General features: G+C 38.6%; 1 protein-coding gene across 1 annotated transcript in view; it reads right to left on the bottom strand.

Moving 5' to 3' along the window:
* The window catches only part of LTBP1 (latent transforming growth factor beta binding protein 1), a gene marked incomplete at both ends in the record, with an annotated part of 190,569 nt that overhangs the window by 70,203 nt on the left and 95,235 nt on the right, over positions 1–25,131 (bottom strand). The window contains 2 exons of the mRNA XM_082299245.1: positions 14,064–14,135; positions 20,114–20,216. Coding sequence (XP_082155371.1) covers positions 14,064–14,135; positions 20,114–20,216 — 175 coding nt within the window. The remainder of the gene's footprint in view (positions 1–14,063; positions 14,136–20,113; positions 20,217–25,131) is intronic.

Genomic DNA, 25,131 nt, shown 5'->3' with positions numbered 1-25,131 from the left:
TACGCTGAAAGCAGCACAATGCAAAAATATCCTCTGTAGCCCAAAGAACCTGATGGCAAGAATATGCTGCAGGGAGCACAGAACACACCTGACATGAAAAGAATTGCAGCTATGGCAACACAACTTGTATGTTCCTCCCAACTCAGCGTGTTCTGTGATTCTGTGAACTGCTTTGATAAAGTTTGCTGTTACGAGGCCACCTGTGCAAGTGTTGCTTTCACGGTCTGACTGACTCATCCTCCCATGCCCCAAGCATTGGGTCTCAGGTCTGTATCACCCTCATGGTTGCATCTGTAGTTCACTTACTCTTAAAACAGAACCTGTTTAACAATCATCTGGAGACCATCTGTAACTATGCCAGCCAAACTAGTTTTTTGTTTCACGGGACAGCAACAACATAGTTTGCACTGATAATCCAAACCTTAAAACAGTAACAAAAATAAAAATTAAAAAACTGTCTAATCCATAATTATCTGTCATAAATTGTGAAGTGTCCTCTTTCAGAAAAATGGAGCAAGTACATTGAAATAGATCTACTTTAAAATATTTATGGGTATTATTTTTCCGTAAGACTTTCCCTCTCTATCCTTAAGGCTAGGAAAAAACACCTACCTTGCTGAGTAAACAAACTTCACATGGAAGTCAGAAATTCCAGCTAGCTCTTTGAAAATCAGGTATTAATGATAATTTATCTAAAATATACAATATTTATTATCTTTCCTTTTGGCTTTTATAAAACCAACCTAATTTTATTTGACCTCATTGTATGTTGCTTCCTAATGCAACGCCATCACTGAGGGTAAGAGGTTGAATATACAAAATATAACAGATGTGCTGAAGTTTGCATTTGGAAACCTACAGAAAGATTCCTTCTTCATTTTTCTTCATAAGTTTGGCTACCTGTCCCATGACACAAAAGTGCACAGTACAGCAGACTCTGGCAGTTGCCATATCAGCCACATTTCTTTCCAAATACTCAGTGTTGAGCTTATCCCTCAGCTCTTCAGTGCTATACCTAATATAGTATCTTGACACCACCTGGATAAACTTCACTTCTATGCACTTAGCTACGTGTGACAAAGAGTAGTAATTTATATCCTAGAACTTTGGATGAAATGTGATGGAAACCACACAAATTACAAAGGATCAGCTCTGCCTCAAAGGAATTTTCAAGTCAAATTCCCAGACTACATGACTTTCTGACCTCAGAGGGAGTGGACTATTTAAAAAGGAGAATGGTATAAGAGCAGAAAAACCAGCCGAAATAGTTTTGTACAGCAGTCTACATTTGTCCCATCCAATGTTTAAGCGGGATGACATCCCATGTAAGAACAGGAGTATCTTATTTAAGGATTGCATCAATACAGAATATTTATTAAGCCAAACTTTTATGCATGCACTTGAATTTTACCAGTTTCTTACGTTTTTTCGTCAGACTAGCTTCTTTCTTTTACCCTCAATCTCAAAATATAATCGAAGGCACCTACACAGTTCCAACTGGTCCCAGAGGGAAGATTATCACTATTCCAATACCATTATGATTTGTGTGTATTAAAGAAATGAACTTAAATCTTAACAGTTAGCAAACTAAAGACATTATTGAAACATCTCTAAGTAGAAACATAGTGGTGCTGTTGTACAGTTGTTGGGAGGAAAGGACATATTACTAACGCTCCATTTTCTAAAATTAGTCCCCACTAGGACCTGATAGAAAAAAGGACTCTGCAATATCTAGAAGCTAATACAAAGAAAATACTGGAACACTCAAGAACCCTCTATTGAATTTTCTACCTGTTGGCAATTTGGGTTGTCAGATCAGTCTTCAAATGCTAAACCACGAAACGATTCTACTTGCTTTGATAAAGCATTGTCTCTGGTGTCAGAAATAATAATAAGAAATCTTTTACTCTGAGTACAGGAAAAATGTCAATATATGGGTTCATTTCAAAATGAAAATCCTCAACACAGTTACACAAATACAAATTACATGCACACTTATGTGTAAAAACCACATACGGTTTTTGGAGGAAGAGGAAAAACACAGGAGAAATCGATACACATAATGAAAATAATTTCTCTACTTCCTACATTGTAATAGCCAGACATTTTTAAACAAATTTCTGCCTTTCCAAATTCTAAGTACACATTTTTCTTTATAGCAAAATTAACCTATACCACTGGAGGAAAATGGAAGACATCTGCCAAGCAACATACATAACATATCACTTTTTGGTGACTTTTTCTGGAATTAGAATTAACAGAAATGCTTTGTCTAGTGAAAACAGCATTTAAGTTTTACATCAGCAAAGAGGACTGCTTATTTTAAAAAATGGCAATTTGACTTGGATTTTGTAATTCTTATTTTCAAGGAAAGACTAAGTCTCTTGTTTGCTAACCATTAAAACACATTGCTATTTACTTATATGTTAGCATGAAATGGATGGCACTTTTTCTTTCTATCTAGGAGGATAATTCTACCCTTCTACATGTATTTAATGAAGGTAAGTAATTACACAGCTTAACATAAGTGCATTTGTATTTTCAGTGTTGAAAATGATTAATGATGCATTCTTCATTTATTAGATGATACCTTTACTCATTGTTTGCATCCACCTTCATTTTAAGGAATATTTAAAATCTATATATGGATAAACTTTATTATTTGAATATTAAAAGTATGAATGTTCCAAGGCATCATTTACTAGAGTGGCTGATTTGTGGATACATAGGATCTTCCTCTAATTCATGAATACACAGTCATCCTTCTTTCCAAATCATTCAACTATCCTACAGGAATCATTCACAGATGCTGTCATTACTGCCCCTGTATTCAATCTCTTTACAGATGAACTGTTCTTGTATGTCTTGTACTTAAAAACATAATCCCGCATTCACATGAGCTCTGCTATTGCTATTTAATGTGGGCACTTCTACATTTAAGTACCAGCTTATGTATATGTAAATACCAACTAACATTCCTTCTAGAGTTCCTGATACAGATATTCCTCTTGCTAAATTTGTCCAATTTTTAAAGTTAACTTCACTGTGCATGTTCCAGTGCCCTCAGCATGACTTAATTATAGTGTATTTTAATGCCTCCTTTCCTGGTCATGTCTACTCAATGAGCTCATAGAATTACTGAGCTGATGCCCTGTGCTGAATTACACAAGCTTGTCTAGGGATTCCACAGAAACAAGCCAGAAGCTGATCAAAAAAAACCCCCAAACCCTCAAATTTTATAAAGAAATATATGTACATGTAAGAATAGTGTTTATTTAACAACTTGAGCAGAAAAAAAAAATTCCTCCCAGATTTACTACCTACTTCATTTCAGACTGTGGTAAAAGGCCACCTATCCAAAATGTTTCCTACCACCTGCCAGCCTGCCCAGCTGTGCAAATTGCCCTGGAATCAACTTTTTCAGGCAGCTGGAAAGGAAATGTAATTCAAGATTAGCAGACTTTTTTTTTTTTTTAGCCCTCTATTTCTTGTATATGGACATAAAAATATTTCAATTTTACATTAGTATAGGAATAAGAATTCATTTGCTTCACTGTAAAAACTAGAGAAAAATGTCTGAATAATGTCCTGTGTACAAGTATGAACTGATGGCATACTTGAGGAGTAGTTTGATCAAATGCCTTCATCTACACAGAGGAAATACTAAGGGGCTAGGTAGCAGTACTACAAAACCACACATATGAAAATAAAGCTTTCCAAAGACCAATTCAATACAGAATTTCAGTTTTTGAGAAAAGCGAGAGTAATGAAGTTCCATTGGTAAAAAGTCTCTGCGCTAGTGATACAGAAAAAAAAGAGAATTTAAACAAGGAGATATTGCACATAGCACCTCACATGGTTCCATCAAGAACTCTCACAGTAAGCACTGCTATTTATAATTTTTACAGAACTGGTAAATAAAGCATTAATTTTTTAATAGTTGGTGTTTGATAATATGAATGACTTGACCCTTCCTCAGTGGTAGTAAATGGGTATAACCCCACTGGCATGAAGGAAGCACTGTCAGTTCTGCACTGACTGACAGCCTGACCCTTGCTTTTACCCTTTAGTATTATACACACCAAATACGTGGAACTGGTCCTTGGTATACTGTGCCCCTAGATGTGATAGTCCATCTCCATGAAAGTTTGACTCACGATCTATTGAGATGGCAGTGGAAGCCACATGCCATCTGTGCCAGTTTGGCCAAATTTAGGAATACATCCTCTGAGAGAAGGCAGGTTACAAACCACCCCTCCCGCACCAGGTTCGGGAAAAAAAACTTTTTCCTCGAAGGAAAGTGAAAGAGATAACAACTATTTATTTAACAAATACACAGGAAAAAAGATACTAATGCTAAATAATGAAACCTCTTGCTGTAGAGAGAAAACCTGGGAAAATTTCAGAGTCCTTCAGTAGCCTCTCTCTCTCTCTCTCCTTGGAGCTGGGATGGGGTGGTGGGCCCACCTCCAGGGTCAAGGCCTTGGTGGAAATTCTTCCCGATGTATTCTGATGTTGAAACAGTCCAGCAGAGAAAAAAGGGAAAAAAACCAAGTCCCAGGAAAACAAAAGTTCAACTCTCTGTCTCTGCCTCTCCGGAGAAAAAGAAAGCCAAAAACTGGCTGGAAAGCAAGCTGCTTCCTCCCGCTCCCACCACTGCAGAAGCAGACCGGTTTTATCTCTGTGTCCTTGGAACACGAAAACAAACTGCTTTGAAAAAGTACACTTTCCTCTCTCCCCTCTCAGGCTCAGTTTAAAGGCATAGAAAGGTATATATACTAATTTCTGGGCATAGTGCAGTGATAGGGAATACAACATCAAGTCACCCCAAGACACCATCCCAGCGGCCCCATTGGTAACTCTGCTCTCACAAGTTCATCCAAATACACAGAAGCTTTGCCACAACCAGGGTCTTAACAGTGATGCTGCAGCACTGTACAGATGAGTCTGTCATACATGAAATCCCTATTTGTGCTTGGTCTTTGCATATTAAGTGCTTTAATTAATTAAATTTGAGTTAATTATTTTTAAATTGAATGTTACAATTAACCCATCAGCCCAGGTACAAAAATCCAGTTCCATTATCGGTGTCTTCAATTGCTTAAAGTAGTTTATTAAGAGAGTTGCACCCTTCCCAGTTAAAATTTTCCCAGTTAAAAATCACAAGCTTGCCCCTTCTCAAACTTCAAACCACCTATACACGATGAGAGTTACCTTTCCTGTGTTTACTGTATACTTTTACAAGTGTTTTGAGATGTGTTGGACTTGCATTCTGATTCCAAGGCCAAAAACCCCACCCAGTCTTAATAGCCAGCAGTTATTTTTAGCCACAAAGCCATTACTCTGCAGGCAAGCTCCATGGCAATCTGAATATCTGAATTTTAATGAAGGCATTGTATTCCCTTATCTCAAACTGATACCACCACCCCCCCCCCCCCCCCCCCCCGACAACGACGAGCCATTGGTGGACAGAGATGATCCATCAAAGGGAAAGCACCAATCACTTTAAACCGAAGGGGGTGGGCTGTGGGCGGACTGGGGGGGGCAGAGCAAAAACTAAAAAAAGGACGAAGCCGAGAGGCGGGCCCTCTTCTCTTTTCCCCTCTTGCTCTCTCCAGACTAGCTGTGGGAGACGTTGGTGCTGGGGCATTCAAAGCCTTACCCCTTTTAAGGGGCTTTAAGTAATTTTTTTAAAGTCAACCCAGCACTGCAAGTTCTTTTTCTCTACCTGAGGTCTAGTGCTGTCTCAGCCAGAAGATCTCAAATCCCTGTGCTCCTGGGGCATACCATCTACCGAGCCATAGGATCCCAAATTTTTATATTTTTCTAATTTCTGTAATTTTTCAATTTTTTTGTTTTCAATAAATTAATCTTTTTAAGAGTTGTCTCATTTCTCACAAGTCTGCTATGCCTCAGCTCCTCCTAGACCCTCTTCTAAGCCTGATATATGGTGAGGTCAACCACCACACTCTCCAGAGCCACCACTGTGCTCCCAGCTTCAAATAACTCAGACGCTGTAACCAAACTGCTGCTAATCTATCCCACAATCTTCCCACAGAGGAGAACTTAAAACAGGCTCTCTTAACAACAACAGTTGGTGTTTGATACCTTCCCACACATTTTTATAGGTCTTCTGGGTGTCAGGTCAGCCTACTCTCAGAAAATGCAATGTGTTAATGACTCACTGCCACCGAATTTCCTGGTGAAAAAAAGCAAGCTGTAACAGCCATTTTCTAACTGAATGCCCATCTGCTCATGTGGAGAGTAGGACTACGAACACAGTACTATCTTTGTGACTTAAAAAAAAAAAAAAGCCAACAAAAAACCAACCCTCAAAACCAAAGAAGCAAGGGAGGAAAGTGGGAACAATGTAAGATGGTGTTCATTTAAACAAGTAAGCACACAGTAACATTGAACTTGTTTTAAACCATGACAATTGCACAACTTTACTAAGTCCAAAAGCAGATTCATCTTCAAAGAACTTTACATCCATTATTAGCAGATAGAAGATGGAAATGAATAACTCAGATAACAAAAAGAAAATTTACTTTGTTCAAGTTTTTTTCTCCTTACTTTTTATCAATGTTCACAAAGAAATTTTATTTGGATTTTTGTCCACTGTAAGGCAACCATCAAGATTTCACATTAGAAATACCCCAAAGCATTTTACCAGAATCTTGGTCCACATATATTTAACACAATTAGATGAAGTTTTTACTCATGACCACACATAGACACTTGCACGGGCTGAGTATCACAATACTAAAGTAAATGTCGTTCAGTCTAAGTGCAGGCAACAGTTAATAACACCTATTTTCTTCTAATAACTGTGATTTAGAGAAGGACTGAATACTCCAGAAGAAATAAAAAAATGCAGAAAGCTTCTGAAAAACAACCTGACCCTTATCTGTTACTGTTAAAGATCAAAACCTCCAGTGATTTTTCAACATCTCTACCTGTATTTCCTCAAGTACAGATTTATTTGTTCAGCTCTCTTACATACACTGCACACTGGAGAATCGCAATGACTGAAAAAGAAATGCATCAATCAAAACTTCAAATTCTGTTCTAAGGTACTTGAATTTCACACCCAATGGAAGGTCTCCCTCTTGCTGATGTAGAGGTATTTATGTGCAGAAAGGTAGAATGTAGTAGAATCTTTCTCAACTGAATGACAATGCACAGAACTCAGTGCTGGAGGGGAGGACATGTTGCAGAAGGTCTTAACTTCCAATATTCTGCTTGCATTCTCCAATTCTACACTGGCTTTTAAATTAAATTAAAACAGTGTTTGTGACTGCATTAGCTGCTGTTCAACATTACTTTGGTTCTTTACTGGAAACCTACCGGCAACTTCTCTCACATTTCCTGGAGCAATGGTATACCTAATTCAATCGCATCCAAGAAGTGAATAATTTCAGCTTTATTCCAGGATTAATGACATTGTAATGCAGACTGAGTATCCTTTATCCAAGAATAACAAATGATGCTAAGTGTAAACATCAGATCCTAGGAAAAATTCCTGTGCCTGCTTAAAATGACATCTGTACCTGTCACTTACTGTTGAAAGAATATGCTTTGCTTGGTTACTGTAAAACATGCCGAGTTATTTACTACATCATAATGCTCCTTTAATTTCCCCTTTTACTGAAATACCTTACTAGATGCTTCAGCAAGCAAATATGGAAATGCTTCACAGCCTGCTTCTGTTCTACGCACTAACAGGCCAACACAACCTGAAGGTGATGGCTGCTACAGCCAAGCAAAGTGGTGCAGAAGGACTACTGATCAGCAGAGAACTGCTCTGCCACAGAGCACCCCACAAAAGCTGATGTTGGAGTATCAGCTCTGCAGTGTTTCCCTTCAGCAGCTTCCACCTGTAAGACTAAGAGAGGTTCACTGTGTTTTGGCTGTGTTAACCATTACAACAGCTTCTCAGACCACCCAGGCCCAGCTGGCCTAATGCAGAAACACTGAGGTGGTGTAAAGCTGTCTTCTCAGCCTTCAGCCTAGTAAGCCATTCGGACACACTGAGCAAGTCCACTGCCTACCCTTTTCAGATAGGGAGCAATGCCCATATTTGGTCACAGACACACAGGAATTTGAAACACTCCTATAAAATTTAATTCATTCTTTCATTTCCCAGCTTAACACATTGAATTTATGCTCATCAAAATCATCACAGCTTGGAAATTTTAACCATATCTAAGTATTATCTTAAAATTCTACAACCAACCATACATGTTTATTAATGTGTTGTGCAGTCTTCTGATATTACATTATTTAAATCTATCTATTCATTTTAGAGAAGACATTCTTACTCAAGAAAAGCAGTCTGAATTCAGAAAGGTCAGGGTTTACTGCAAGAATTTAGAACAATGCAAATACAAACAAAAATAAGTCTTTAATTTGTTTTTTGAAAGAAACCATTGCTACTCTTGATGTAAATAATGCAGTCAAATTTCTTTCCAGGAGCACTGATAGCTTTGAAACTATAGGTTCCACTACCAAAATGGGATCAGGGTTTGATTTTATTACTATTTTATGTTGAAGTAACTAAAAGGCATTTAAAATTTTCATAAATAAGTTTGAAGAATGTTAAGTGATTAAGTATTAATTAAAAAAAAATTCCTCTTTTGAAACAATAGATCTCACTTGTATCACTGAGTTTGCTAATGTTACAAATTTGGCCAGTGATTTTTGATTACATGAATTAATATGACTCAAAAAACAATGAACAATTCAGATTTTCAAAGTGACATTACATGCACTAGAAGAAAACAACATATAATTTCACAATTTTTAAGACAACATATAACAAGGTATGAAAACTAAATATGCAACTGCTTTCAGCTAGGACAGTCATGACATCTAGAAGATTCTTATAAAATTTGGACCAAGAACAGGAACTTGTAGAAGCAAGGACTTCTAGTCAGACCACCACAGCCCTGGTAACTTCACTGAAATATTCAGAATAAACTGGTGGCTAGAAAAATACTGCAGCCCATCTAACCCCCTCTGTCCCAAGTGTCTGGTGCTGGAGGACACAAGCAATCTTAATAGCTGATCATAGGCCTAAGCACTGTGGAAAGATAAATTTCTGAAGGGGGACTTCTACAGTTAGCTCTCAAATCCTATCTCTATGCTTATTAAAAACTGACTGACTTTGTTTAAACTACTAAGCAATAAAACCAAGTGGAAAATATTTACCTCCTTCTGATGCAAAGAGAATGACTTCTCTTTCAGTAAGACCCACGCACCCTTAAAACACTTCACTGCATTTAAGCAAAGAAAGCCTTCTAGATCAATTATATACTAACTAGAATTTGCCAAAGTATTTAGGCAACATCTTAATTAAGAATATCCTAGAGGTCAGTCATCAAATGTTATTTAGTAATATCTGCCTTGATAGATGTTTTCATACTGTAAGTGCTTTAATACTCATAATAAATCATACTGCAAATTTAGACTGGAATATATAATTTATGTCAATATGTCAATTGTGAAAATTTGACACATTCTGGTAAGTTAGGCTTCACTGGGAGTGCCATCTGACTGAATGATCTCCAAATTGACTCAATATGCAGGCATCAATTTTTATTCTCTTCATGAAAACCAATTACAATCAATTACCTATTAACACCACAGAAAATACTGTTCCAACTGTTTCTGCTATAGGTACATTAACCACTATTAAAATCCTCTAAGAAAAATACAATATCCAGATTTTACTGCCTCCATTATAGTTGATTGTTTCAATAATAACTTAGATTAGTGAGAATGAGAGGTAAAAGAAACAAAAAACAAGGTTTCATTGTTAATTAAACTACTGCAATGTTTTTTAAAATTACAGAAAAAACAGCTGCTTATTCTAAGAAACGACCCACTGATTTCTGTGAGCTAAGAGAATAGCAGCAGAAGAAATCAGTCCAACTCGTTTTGTGCTTTTGCGTGGAATTTACTGGAATGAAAGTTTGCAGAGCCACACTTCTCAAACACATAATCAGTGTCCAAACAGCAACCCAGCCCAGTTTCTGGAGATACATTTAATTCTCACTGTGATCATCATGAAAGAAGTTCTTTGAAAGATGGTTGTTGACTTAGTAACTAAGTACCATTAAACAGCATTTCTTATTAAGGAAGCTCTTTTATTATTTAAAAGTAGTGAAATAAATATACAACATGCAGAGAAAACAAATTTATTACTTTATTTTAGGGACAAATGTAGGAGGGAAGAATATACCTTCAAAATTTATCTTAAAACATGATGAAACCAAGGGAAAAGTGCTTCAAGTCTCCAGAGCACATGATTATAGAATTTGATCTATCAACATACAAGTACTAGTTTCTGAAAGTTCATAAACATTTAATTTTAAGAATATAGGGGCTTTCCAAGAACTTACATGCACTTCTTACTTCATTGCAAAACAACAAGTGTTCAGGTATTTTTCCAGTTCTTCAAGATAAGATTTCTAAAGTGCTCTGTTGGCAATATGTTAAGTTTCCTGAAAAATGAATCCAACCTTTTCACCAGCTGTTTTTTCCATTCTATTTCAGTTTTCCAAGAAAACCACTAGCAGACTAAGGAAACAGTAAGTATAACTCTAAGCAGGGAACCAGAAATTAGCATAGCATGTGGATTCTGACAAAGAACTTGCAACACTGATAAGCTGTATTTTGGCTCTAATGACAGCCTTAGGGCATCCATGTGTGTACATGTAATAAATCACCCCATTGAAAAGATAATTACTGAGGAGGGAAAAAGCTTTCTTGATAGTAATTATGCTAAACTGTTTGAATTAACATGCCCACAGATGGTTCTTTGTGGTCCTACTTACACATTAGAGAGAAGAATGCTTCATTACATTAATTCACTCACTCGAAAGGAAAAAAATAATGATCTGGTTATTAATCACACTAATATTCCTTAGTTTCTGAAGCCTATGTAGACTTTTGACTGCAAAACCAAAGTAGAACAAAAAGTTAATTAGGCTTTTAGGCCTGAGTTTTCAAAGGCAGTGAAAGTTGGACAACATTGAGGTGAAAAAACCAATCTCTTTTAGCTGTAGGCAGGGATTCAGAAACATATCCTCATTACTATTTGGTCTGGCAACCCTGGCCCTTTCTAAGCACGGACACAGCATGCATACCCTTTCAGCAAAGAATAATCTAATTAAAATGTACACTTGCATATGGACATGCTGTTCCACTCCCAATTTAATTGTAAGGATTCTTAAAGGAATATGAATACGCCCACGCCAGCAGCTTAAACAGTTTTCTCTTGACATGTACTGCTGTCTGTGTTAGTGATACGGTCAGCTCTTTCTTCATTAGCCCTGTCCTCCTCTCTTATAGGAAAGCATGTCTGCTTCAGATAAACAAACAGGACACTTTTGGCTGACCCATTGAGAAACACATGCTAATAACCATTTCAGGGCTGAAATGCACCCTGCCAGCAGCTTTCACATATGAAACTAGCTTTCCTGAAGAACATTCAAACAGAGGTCAAAATCCTGACCCTCTGAAAGAAAATGGTAATCTTGTTACTGACTTCAATAGGACTAGATTCCACCGTGGCTTTGTTTCATGTTCCTACTCCCATTTGTATCTCCTTATTGGAGTGTCTTATTGAGCAAATTACAGAGAAGCCATTCAAGCCTCAATAAAGCAGTAAGGGGAACCTCCAACAGCTACTACCTCATCCCTCTCCAGAAAGTTAAGAGATTGTCCCCATCCCAAATTCATAAACAGTCTGGTAAGATAATCTTACTATCATTTCATGATTAAACACTACATTATAAATTTCCATGTATCAACTGCAAGCTATATTTAGAGTCTACAGCTCACTCTCTTCTGAGATAGTGACAGAAGTATAAAACAAATTATTTAAAGCCTCATATTTCTTGCAGTTTTAGTTATGTAATACAAAACTGTGTCAGAGGAAAAATTATCAAAATCCAGTGCAAACCCCAATGATTAGCCTACCACATACAGATCTATTTCTGTACTGGCAGTACTCAGCTCCCTCTTACACTCCTACCCAGATACATATGTTCTCTCTCTCTCTATCAGCTTGTCACCGCTCAGTGAAACAACTTCCTGGCCTATTTCTGGCAACCTTCACAAGCACCAGACCATTTCTAACTGTCTATAACCCCTGATTAAGGATCTTCATTTCCATGAAATAAGTTCAACCTCTTGAACTGAATGCCCTACTCGCCTTTAAATGCCTGCTGGGTTGCTGCTGTCTGAAACCATTGTGTATTCTGTGGGGTATACACACAACTGCTGAAGATATCAAAAGCTCCTGTCTCTTCTGGATCAAGCTCAGAGGGATGCATGATGGCACTAACACATTATAGCATCTTCTAGACACTTTCTGTGCTGAAAGTTAGAAAACTTCTCTTTTGCAGACTCTGGAAAACCTCATGACTGATATGTGGAAAAAGACAATCTCTTTCAAAACAGCTGGAACCATCTAGTTGAAATACATACATCACCTGCATGTTTGAGGCATAAAAAGGCTGCCCATTGACATCTCACACGTACCTCCCTCACCTTTTCACCTTGCAGTCCTCATTAGTAAATTGCCATCAACATCTCCCCATCCCTTTTATTTATTAAAAGGACTCTACAGTCTTTCACTGTAGATCAGGGAACAAGCTCTTGAGGTGCAATTGGCAGCTCTCCTCCATTTACTTTTTTGAGCCATCCAGTCCTCCAAACGCCCCTACCCTGCAAGCTAGTAAACCACTAGGTAGAGACCTGAGCAGCAGATAGGCTCAGGTGGCTAAACTTGCAGACAGCAGCTCACATCTCCCTCAGCAGTGAACCAGCATGATGTTTGTGTTTAGTGCTCAACAAACTTTATTATTTTGGTGGGTAAATAATTTCTTTATGCAACTGGCTATTGTACATTCCCTCATTAACATGCAAAGTTAAAGTTTTTAGTTAAATAAGATTAAATTTATGTCTAAAATGCCTACATTTATCCTTTAACATGAATTATTCTTTCATTTTATCCAGCTCTCCACCACCACTACTGTTTTTTGGGACCTCTTTTACCTTTGAAATAACAACAGTGATTAAGAAACCTGGCCACAGCAGTATCAGCTTCACTTGAACTCGTTTTCCCTTCCTTCCCAAATCCCTCTCCAGAACACTACTGCAAGATTGCTTACATCTTCTCAGAGTTCCTTTTTCTTGTTTACTTGTGCTGTGCCAAACAAGTCAGACAAGCAATTAGGCTTTCTGCTATATCCTCATCTGGCACCTCTGTGCAGTGCTCCAAGATGCACGGAAAGAATGAGCATTTGCCTGTGGTCATCTCTTCAGCTTTGCCAGAGATGCTATAGACCAGGAGAATCCAAATGTCCCAAGCCTTGCTTTGTAGCTGCATGGTCATGCAGACCCCACAATCCTGTATGTTTTGATAATTTCTATATTTACTGCCAGGCGATAATAATCTCGGAGTAACACAACCAGGCCGTGTCTAACTCCATACATCCTCACCTGCACTATGCACATTCTGGAAGTAGGTGGGTCACTTCTTTACACAGCAGCCAGGTATTCATGCTTTTCATCTCCACTTGCCAGGGACATTACCTGGCTTTCCTCAGTACTGTTGTGCCTAACCTCTTGAGTCCAAAAAAATTGTTCTCTGATTGCTCTACACTTTCATGATTACAAAAATTATTCTGTATTGCTAGTTTCATCTGACTTAACTGAATATGTCTGCAGATTCACTGTTTAGCAAAAAAACTGACAAAACAATGTATTTCTACACAAAAACCAAGTAAAAGAATCCTTATGAAGTCATCTTTATAAATCATCAAAGAAAAGAAGAGTATACATAAAAGTTTCAGAAGTTATTTTCCCTGGAGGAAAAGAGCCACTCTTACAGAGTTGCCAATATTTGGAAAGAGTCAAAAGTAGTCTCAAGATTTTTTCCCAAATATATATAAATGAACTGGACTGATTCATCTGAATCATCAATATCAAAGAAGTTGTCACAGAAAGCCAGTACTCAAAATAAACACAATCAATTGTGGGTACTGTCATACCTTGACAAAATGTAGCATTGATCCTCTTGTAGCCTTGTGGGCATTCCATCATAGGACCGTATCCATGGTAAGCTGAAAAAAAAATTTACATCAGTTAAATACTGCTAATTCACATGCTTACAGAGCCTGACAGCCAAATTAAAAAAATTATAAGGTTTTGTGATGAATGGTTAAGCAAAAAAGACAAAGAAATTAAAATTAAAGATTGTACAGGCAACCTCAGTTCCATCTCTTTCAATGTGTGTACCACTTAAGTCTTTGGTTATCCAGTCAAATTTGTGTTAAAAAACAAAACAAAACAAATTGTTGAAATCAGGACATCTTTCATCCTGTATGTTCTGAAATATTCAAATATTTACTCTTGCAAACCAGCTATAAATACCACATTTGAAAAAGATGAAGTTGAAGATTCATTATGGAAACATTTGGGATTTCCCTAACAGAGCTGTTGAATTTTAGAATACTAAGGTTCACTTCACTTACTGGCTGATCAGTGTAAACAGTCACAGATATAACAACACTGCAAAATAAAGACTGAATTGAATTTTGCCTAACTAGAAAGAGTTCGGTTAACTAGCTCTTTATTTCTATTAATTGTTTCTTTCCTCCACTTAAGGTTGCTTTTCAGACTACAGCAAACTCTTTATCATAAATGAGAGCAGTAACTTCATTGTATGGTTATGCACTAAAAGCTAATTTCTTGGCAAAGCCCAGTACTTTGTTAAGCATATAGGACTAAATTTTTGGCACTATGATCACATAAAAGCTTTTAATAAGAGTCAAGAGAGTTTTTCATAATTTGAGTGTTACAACGGAGATATCTTGTGTTTTGTCAGATCTTTTGTTTCATCTAAAAAGCGTTCCAAATGTTCAACAGACAAAAATCACCCCCAAAACCCACCAGATTCATGAGTTTCCATCTTTACTGTATGTAAACTGTCAAATAAGACAGAAAAACTGAATAACATACTGCTGTTGATTGGCTTCACTTCAAATAATGCCTGATTCGCAAATTTATCCCTGCAGCTTAGTTTAAAACTGGCACCTGGTTGACTGTAATGGTGGGGGGAAAAAAAAAGAAAACAAGATAATTATTTTAACTAGTTGTAAAGCTTTGCCTATTATTTGGAAAAATTTAAGTGTTGAACTTGAGTAGCAGGCTTTGGAGCGAGATAGTTTTATTTCAAATTTCAGTGAATTATTTAAAATAAATGCTTAAATAAAACATTAAGATTCTCCTTAGACATTGCATAATGGGAAAAATGGTTAAACACAGTAAAAATACAGCAACAATGTTATTACAGCTCTGAACACATACTTCTCCATCTTTACACTGACTACAACCATTTTAACACAAATTACAACTTGAAATTTTGTCTCTCTAATAAAGTGGCAGCTACACATTTAGCTTCCAAGGCAGATTTTTCAGTCTTTTCACAATGTTAATATTAAAACCAGCTGAAATTTAAAGAGACTTTCAAAAGCACAATGCATTAGTCTACTTCTGATCCCGAAAAGTGTCAATGAAACTACTAGTACTCATGTTGGCAGAATCAAACTCATAATGCACTCATTATGTCCTAACTGATCTGTGTTTGCCATTACTGACCTGATTTCATTCACACTAAAACCAAGAGAGTTTCTGTAACTTTCTGTGGGCAGGAATGGTACCCTGCAGTGCAGCCTGCTGAATGAAAACAACTTCCAGTTGTAGATGGAGACCAGCCCATAACCTATGCCAGGTCTTTTCCAGTGCTGCAACACATTTTCCCTCCCAGGGTGACTCAGCTGCTCTAGAAAGTGCAGTGGTGGACTGAGGTCAGAGATTTTAACCTCTCCCTCCTTCCTCATCCTCCTACTCCCACAAGGAACAGGAAATGGCAGCTTACTAGCAGCTATTTTCTTCCTTTTACAAAGAGCAGAAATGTAAGCAAGTTGCAGTAGAGAAGCAGCTTGTTCAGTGATGGCTTGTGATCCATGTGGGAGCTGGATGGAGTCTGGCATTACTTACCCTTTACTCACCTAAACAACCTGTTTGTAATTACTAAGTTAGAGAGAAGCCTGACCAATCACAACATTCCCCACATAACACTGAAAGACCCTTCTTCTTCAAAGTTGTCTTCTGTTAGAAGCCCTCAAAAATGGAGATCTATTCCAAAACTTCTTTTGGTTTTCAGTATTACTGAATAACCCACAAACTTACAGACATGGCAGCTGTCTCAGGCCAAGGCACTTACATTTGCAACAAGGCAGAAGCCCTGACTGAGCAGCGGCTGTTACCCAAAACACTCAAGTCTTTACAAAGATGACTGAGCCCTCTGTAAGACAATGGGAACAAGACATACACAAACTTATTCATGTCCTTAAGTAGTTGATTGAAGAGAGAAGTGCCTGCTAGTGACACTGAAGTATATGCTTAAATATTTTGCTGAAGTGGGTTATGCAGAAGATCACGACCTGATTACATATTATTATAAAAACAGGTCCACCTTAAGTTTACGAGGCATAAAACCATACAAGCAAAAGGAGGACTGTTTGCTTCCAAAACAACTACAATAAAAAGGGTAATACTAATTTAGTGAAATATCAGAACATGTCAAAATTATATAAGAATGTGGGACTAACTTCACCTGTTGAGACACCAGCACAGATATCACTTAACTGACAACTTACTAATTATCTACTCAACTCCCAAGTTTTTCCATCCAGTATCATATAAATTTATATATATAAATACATATGCATACTCTTTTTACCACTGAAGCATTCCCAGTGTTGTAAAAATAAAAATACTTGATGAATATAAATCCTTCAGCTTCCATTCCAGACTTTCATTAAATCTTCTAATAAATTTACATTTATATTTGGAAATTGTTTACTCTACAGAACCGTAACACTTTGATACTGTCAGGCTTAGTTTGGCTTAGTTTGACACCTATGCCCAAAAGATACTTTGACTCAGATCCAGAACAGATTTTGGGGGTTCAAGTTTTGTGCCTAAGTTCAAACTGAACATCTATAAAATTTTAAGATGCTGTAAGATCACTTAAACATGTGCAACACACCAAATGTATTACATTCAGTTCTTAAAAATCTAAAAATTCACCATTTGCATCCATGCAGAATTGCCATAAGACATGGCCTGATTAAATAGCATCATACTTAGAATCATTCCTAAATCAAATGTAGCCTAGAGAAAATACATACACTGCTTCTAAAGCTTCTTGACAGATCCAATGAATACTCTTGAAGCATACACCTACCAAATCACACTCTTGATATAATGACACTGTATTTTAATCTGGATAAAACAGACAGTGCATCCTTCTCCTCCTCCTTTCATAAAACACTAATGTAAAGTGAGAACTCCCACCTAGAAAGATGAGAAATGTATCCTATTACATCTAGGAGACACAAATCCTTACTTTCCAGGAATACTTTAATCAGAAGGAGAGGAATATTCCAAGTGGCACCATTCTCTGTCTCTTCCTGAAATCATGCAGTTACATTCAAGAAAACAACTCCAAATTGAGCCAGAAAGCGGGAGTGAGCATGACTCATACTGTAAGTAATTAAGGAATCTGGGAAAGAGACTGGGTTCCTAGAACTGTTCCAAGAATTGTTTCTACATTTTATGGGTTAGGGCATCTCCTCATAGGTATAAAATGTAGATTAGAAATTATTCTGGCAGACAAAGGACCTCTGAAGTGTCCCATCTTGAGCAAGTGTGCTAGCCATTAAGCCTTTACAACAAAACGACACTGCTCACCTCATTAACATTTAAATAAATTATTTCTACTCAGTGCTTTGAAAAAAGGGTGGTGGACTTCCTTTCAGAAGAGGTTTTTAGGTGAGTTCAAGCATTTCTCTGCACCTGCTTAGGAAGCATCTATGGATCAGAATTTCAGACATGGTTTGTCACAGCTTCCCTGTTTGCTTGCTCTTAACACTGTACTGAACACTGTAACATTAAGCAGCTGCCTGATCTACATATCTGTGGATTCCAGGCTGAGACAATCAGTATTTTACCTGAACTATGAAGAACTAACAAGTGAGCTTCCCTTCAAACCAGGCACCAAAAATTTGTATTAATAGTTCCACCCAATTTTCGGCTGAAGCACATTTCAGGCTTTTTTGTGATTTTTCTCATAGCACGCCTACATTCAAAAAAGCAACACTTCACTTGTCAATATGCTTCTGATGAACTAGACTTTCAGTTGTAATTCAACTGCATTGTCCGAACACTTCCTGAACTCTGTCAGGCTGGTGCTGTGACCACCTCCCTGGGGAGCCTGTTCCGGTGCCCAGCCATCCATCTTCACCCTGGGTGAAGAACCTCTTCCTAATATCCAGCCTAAATCTCCCTGACACAACTTCAGGCCATTCCCTCAGGTCCTGTCACTGGTCACCACAGAGAGAAGAGATCAGCGCCTGCCCCTCCTCTTCCCCTTATGAGGAAGTTGTAACTGCAAGGAGATCTCACCTCAATGAGATCTCCTCTTCTCCAGGATGAGCAAACCAAGTGCCCTCAGCTGCTCCTCATACAGCTTCCCCTCCAGGCCCTTCACCATCCTCATTGCCCTCCTTTGGACACTCTCTAAGAGCTTTATATTTCTTACTTTGTGTCGCACAAAGCTGCCGCCAGCACTTGAGGTGAGGCTGCCCCAGTGCAGAGCAGAGCAGGACAATCCCCTCCCTTGCCTGGCTGGCAATGCTGTGCCTGATGCACCCCAGGACAGGGTTGGCCCTCCTGGCTGCCAGGGCACTGCTGGCTCATGGTCAGCCTTCTGACTGGCATCGCTCTCCAGCCTCTCACTCCCCCGTCTGTGCATACATCCTGGGCTGGCCAGGGCCAGATGCAGAATCTGGCACTTGCCTTTGTTAGATTTCATATGGTTGGAACGTATGCTCCTTTTAGAAATTGTATTTACATGCTACAGGAATAAAACAGATACCTGAGTCTTATTAACTATGACCTTTGAACACCCAAGGAGGCTCTCCTTCTAAAGCACATCAGAAGATAAACATACTCCAATGCACAAATTGTTTCAGAAACTAGCAAATCACACTGAGTCAGCATAAATTTATATCAGTCTCCTATGGAAGGAGAAGTCGAGAAATAGGAGTAATAGCAGATTTTCTGCTGGAATTGTATTTACATCCACATTAAGACTAGCAGAGAAATGCATGTTTCCAAAAAATCAAACACTGAACATGTTTCCAGCACTGCTGTCTGAATAACAGGGTCCTAGAAGAACTAGGTAAGAATGGCTGCAATTTAATGACCTATTTTTGGCCCAGTAAATGCCGGTCCACTCCATCTGCAAAACAGAGATTACATTATCTTTTCCCATCTTTCATTTAATGCCGAAAATACGACATGACACAGAAGTATTACTATTCCTGTGCAACAATAATGTCATTCACAAAAAGTTTAAGAGATCATCCTCACCGATCATGCAAATAATTCAAAATTCCTTTCTCATTATAATATGATGTCAAATCATAATAAAATGGTGAAGAAAGTCTTTGTTGTTGTTTAATCATTGGGGGAGATATTTCAAAAGCAGAGGAAAAAAAACCAACTGACAGTTTAGAGCCTGGAAGACCTTGGCTCCAAACTTGAAATTTCATCTGCAGTCCCGAGAGGTCATTGCATTCTCTCCAAGCAGAAACTGGCGCCTCTATAATTTAAGATTTCTGTGCAAACTTAAAAAAAAAGTAAGTCCAACTGGAAAAGGCAAGATGATTCAATGTGATTACTCTTCCTGCACTGAGTAAATGCAACAGTCCATCACTGACTCAAAGGAGGAAGAAGCAGGGGAAAAAACCCAGCGACGTCAACTTTGCTGGCTGCACCAAGTGCCTGCATATTGTAACTCTGCTGGCATGTGGGGGAATTCCAGTTTCTACAACCTATCCCTAATCAAATCATAGCACATTTGTTCTGCTAGGTTCCTTTGGTTTTTTGCTTTTTTTCCCCTCTGAGAAAAGGGAAAACACTACTTGAGGGGAAAAAGCCACGAGAATAACAATAAAATAGCACTTACATGGCTTCTTGGGACATTTCTGGCATTTGTTAAAACCCCAGGAAGTACCCACGGTTCCACAGCAGTCTTCTTGCTTGGAAAGACCAGGAAGTGCTTTGCCACACTGAAATAGTCAGGTAAAAAATACTCTGGTTAGTGATATTGTACAACACTCACTTCCAGTATAGCCTTCTTTTTCAGTCGTTTTAGATCAACCCCTTGCTGAGACACTGAAGATTCAATGGAACTCTTAACTGAACTTAAATGGTACCCACACATTGCTGAGGCTCTCTAGACAGGCATGAGTAAATTAAGTGACAGTATTATCTTCCCCCATGTTTAATTGAAAAGAAGTAGAAAAAGCCAGAAGAAAACAGTTTGTCATAGGAATGAGTGAGTATATTTCTAAGGTAGTAACTCACCATTGGCACCTATCTTTTTCATCATAAAAACATGCTTGTTCACTTTTTCAAAAGCTATATGAATTATCTCAAACACCTTATAATTTCTGAGGTCAATTTTCATTTCCCCCCAATCAATAACATACTTACTGTGCAATATAATAATATGAATAGCAATATTTGGAAGCTTACAACATACTAGTTATATTCTTGACTTTTGCAATTTTCTTCCATTTTACATGGTAAAGAAAGCTTAAATGTATTTGAGATGCAGACACTAAAAAAAACCCCAAACATCTAAACCTGCCAGTTAAGTATCAAGTGGAATGTACAAAGCACAGGAGAAGTTCACAACAGCTGTACTCAGTAAGACTTCCAAAGCAAATGTGATATAAATAGGTACTGCAGCAAACAATTCAAATGTGCTGAAGTGTGAATCCTCAGTATGGCGTGAATAGACTTCCCCTAATCTAACTCTGTGTTCTGACAGAGTATAAACCTCTGACCCAAATGTTCACTGCCACATAGCTTTCAGCTCAAGACAGCTGGCTCATCCTATGCCACAGGCTGCGGCCCTGTGGTTGCTTTCACTTAGCTGATAACCCAGTCACTCCGCAGTGCAACTGCATGCTGAATGCACAGGCACTGACAGCTTCCTCCAACTTTCCCAAAATTTTTCCAATGTGCTCTTAATCATACTGTGACACATGAGCCAATGATACTTCTAAAGCAGAGTTACCCTGTGTAGCTTTACAGTGTGACTACTAACAGGATAGCAAGCTACCCCACAAGGGTTCTGACTCATCAGAGGGTCCCCTCTGCACAGGGAGGGCCAGCAAAGCATGATCCCAGACATTTTCTCTGTCCCTTTTTCACAGATACTCCCCAGACACCTCCTGAAGTATCTCAACAAATTAAAAGCAGCAGCAGCAGTTCACTATTTAAACACCAGACTGTAATGTGCAACCTGCAACAGCTCAGCACTTGCAGCACCTGAAGCTTAGATCTATGTCAAGGGATGTGTGGGAAGTCCGAAGCATCCTCCAGATTGGTGACAGCCAGCGACATATATCCAAGTTTCTAGCACCAGGGCAACTTGGCATGGCTATAATGTGCCTCCACACACCACCCATATACAGGTTAGCACCCCCTGTGCTTTGAGCCTCAGTTTGGTGTGACACATGAACAGCAAAAAGAACAGAGTGGCCAAACAGGTTCAAACAGACTGCTCCATTATTGTGCAACTTTAGGAATCTACTTCCACATTACTGTCTGGAGTGGGCCTGGTGACAAATTTTCCTATGTTGCAAGAGATGAGAAATGGTCCTTGCCTGGATGGTATTTGGCTGTGTTAAAACACTGAGGTATCTCAGCAAGTCCCACCTTTTAGATACAGACCCAGGCTTACCCTAGGTGAATGCATGTCTTTCAGCTGTCTTGCACTCCCCTGGCTTAGGCACTGGTAGGATTAGCACAAGGCTGACCATTCCTGATCAGAGTCCGCTGAGTTGTGCTTCCTTAAGCAACTCCCAGCCTGATACTTCAGAGATACCATCAAGATGCATAAATGGACATTTAATTCTGCTATAGCAGCTCAGCTGTTTTCAAAACCAAAATAAGCTCTTTCAACTGCCCCTAGCTAGAGAATACATAGATTGTGCTGCAGTTCCCAGAAGCTAAAAAAATCTTCCAACTGGAGAGTACTCATAATGCCTCCTCCATGTGGCTACTCTAAAACCTTAGAGTTCATGTTACACCTTTATACAATGCTGGTTTTCTCAACCTGCATCCCAGGCAGGCATGCTCCAGGAAGGACCATTTGACTTTATAACCACAGCTACCAAGTTTTGCTTTATAGTCACAGATGCTTAACCTCTTTCCTAGAGCTTCTTCAAAGACAGAGAAGCCACTCACTAAAGTCGTATACTGTGGCTGTTATCAAGAGTCAGCTGCTGCATTTTGCACTCAACTCTTCTCCCCCCACTGTACCTTGGTTTTACAACTCTCCACTCTCTGAAGAGAAATGGGAGGAATCAAAGCTGATGTTGCACCTCCCCTTATGATCTCAGAAATGGAGCATTTGGGCAGTGAGGCATATTACCTAACACCCACTGTTTCTCTTCAAGGTCAAAACCTCAAGGCCACATCCCAGGAGCTCGCGTGTGTCAAGGCAAGATTCCACTAACATGAGAGCCAACATGCCATCATGAACTGGCCCCCTTTTTTTTTTTCCTTTTTCCCCAAAATAGAAAAGGTGTCATTTAATAGTAACAAGCTAAAAAACAAGAAAGCAAAAAAGCAAGGAGGCAAGAAGGAGGAAGATGGACTAAAGCCTGCTTATAGTTTAGGTGTGGTGCTACAGCATTTGCACTCTACTGAAAATCATGATCTCTGTGGTCATAACTTTTTCAAATTTCCATATAAAAACCATGAGCAAAAATAAGGATGCCAAAATCTGAGTCATCTGGCAACTGTGGTTTGCAGTCCCGTCAGTAAAAACTGGCAATGATTAAAGCTGCTGTTCCCTCTGCCTCTATGGCGAATTAAAGCTTGAAGAATTGATGATAATTTGGTTAACATCCAGATCATTGTAGAAACTGGGCAACAAGAAAAAGCAACTCCCACATGGGGCTCCTATTGCCTGAAGATCTGTGTAATTTTGGAGCTATTCATCACAAAACATGACTGCTCTGCAAAGTCCTAATTCAAGCAGAAACAGAGTTCTTCTGTGGCTACTAAACCCTGATTTCTCTGGTACATCTAGCAGTGCTTCAGATACTCTAAACATTCATGGCACTGCACAAACTGTTCCCTAGCCAGCTACATTTTCTTAAGATGCTCCCTCCTTTCTGCAACCTTAAGCATCGATGAACTGAAGCTCTATTTCTACAGGTAGGTAATTCCTCTCCACTTCAAAAGTCTTACCCACATCTTACTACCAAGAAGAACTCATTAGTTGAACTTCAGATAGTTTTTTTCAGCCTCTGAGTCACAAGTGACTGGAAAAGTCACTTGGAGGAATTCATAACTATTTTTTAGTTTGTTTCACCATTCAACACAACTCTAACACATACACACATGAGCCTAAAATAAACAGGAAAGCTAAACACAGGCATGCTTGACTGTGCATGAAGATAATGCCATTCCCTAAGCTTAGGTTTACACTTTCCTATCCATCATCTGCACATATTTTTAACTAATCTAGTCTGTATTCCTGAGGGCTTCTGGAAAAGAGTACAGATTTTCATGAATGATATCTCTGTCATGAGCTTACAATATGGAAATAAGTCTTACTGGTTCAGAAGGCAAAGAAGTCATGAAGGTTTGGTATAAAAGAGCTCAACTGTGCTGAAAGAGGCTCAGCAGTAGCAACAGTATGATGCACACATGGTACTGCTATAAAACAAAGTCCTTCCTGGGTAAAGCACTCAGAGACACTGAAAGTATTGTTTCGAATCCACATATTTTTCCCCATGCGTGCCTGGGCTCCTATGCCAATATTTTATATAACTGAAGGAAGCACTGAATATTCCCACTGGAAGACTGAAATTCTGGCTGACCCTGTGCTGGTGCACAAAAGCCACCCCAAGCCACATCACCTCTTTGTTACTTTGTCCAGACTCAAGCCTCTGCCCCATCTCCACAGTCCTGGACTGCTAAACTGTGTATTGCCACTAGCGCTTCATGTGTTTTCCAATGCCAAGGAAAAGGAAGGATTATATCCTTGAAATTCATCTGCTAAGACAGTAGGGGGAATTTATTCCGCTCCCTATAAAGTGCAGTAGGGAGCAATTACTCTCAGGGCAGCTGCAGAGGATTCTGACCAAGGGACCACAAGGTTTCCTGGGACTCCCACTCCTGCATGACCCATCTACAAATCCCTGTCACAAGCTGTTAGCTAAAACCACAGTACAGGCATAAATAAAGGAGCATCACATGATTAACTATGATTGAAATTGATAGGTGCTTTGCCTGAGCTAATAGCTAATGACTCTGGGATTCAGCTCAAAAGACTGCATTTCACATACCACAATAGCAGAAGTGAATGGATACACTGTTTAACTTTCTGTAAACCATTCAACAGGCACAGACCTTGGATTGTTGCTTCTTTTTTTTCCTATAGGCACGACAAACCGAGCAAGAAACCTCAAACTTAATAAACTGTATTACAGAAACAATTAACAGACATACTTAATTAGCTCACTGACCAGCTGAATGACAGGTTGTTACAAATGAAGAGTGTTATCCCATGTAGCACCGGCTCACTAACAGGCATTGTCTCATAAGCAGAAGAGAGAAACTTAAATACTTCCAGACTTTCTAGAAGAACTGGTAAAGAATTTGTTTTGGCTTAAGCAGAACATTCTTCATAAGCAAGTAAAAATTATCCAGCTTTCTTCTATTTGAGTAATTAAAACAATGTTTGGTGTTTTTGGTATCTGATACATTTTTAATCTTCTGATATTTCAGAGTATTGATCTTGCAAAGAAACTATTGCGAATGAAGCATTAATCCTGGAAATGAATCCACACCAATTTCTGACAGTCTATTTGTTTAAGAACTTCAGAAGCCAAACCATGAGCTTCAAGGAATTCCAGACAGTTATTTTATTTTATGAGATGGTATTTTTAAGACTAT

The sequence above is a fragment of the Coloeus monedula genome (assembly GCF_965178545.1).
Source record: "Coloeus monedula genome assembly, chromosome: 2".
NCBI classification, from domain to species: domain Eukaryota; kingdom Metazoa; phylum Chordata; class Aves; order Passeriformes; family Corvidae; genus Coloeus; species Coloeus monedula.
Note: the sequence above shows the minus strand (reverse complement) of the source record. Positions and strands in the feature narration are given on the sequence as shown.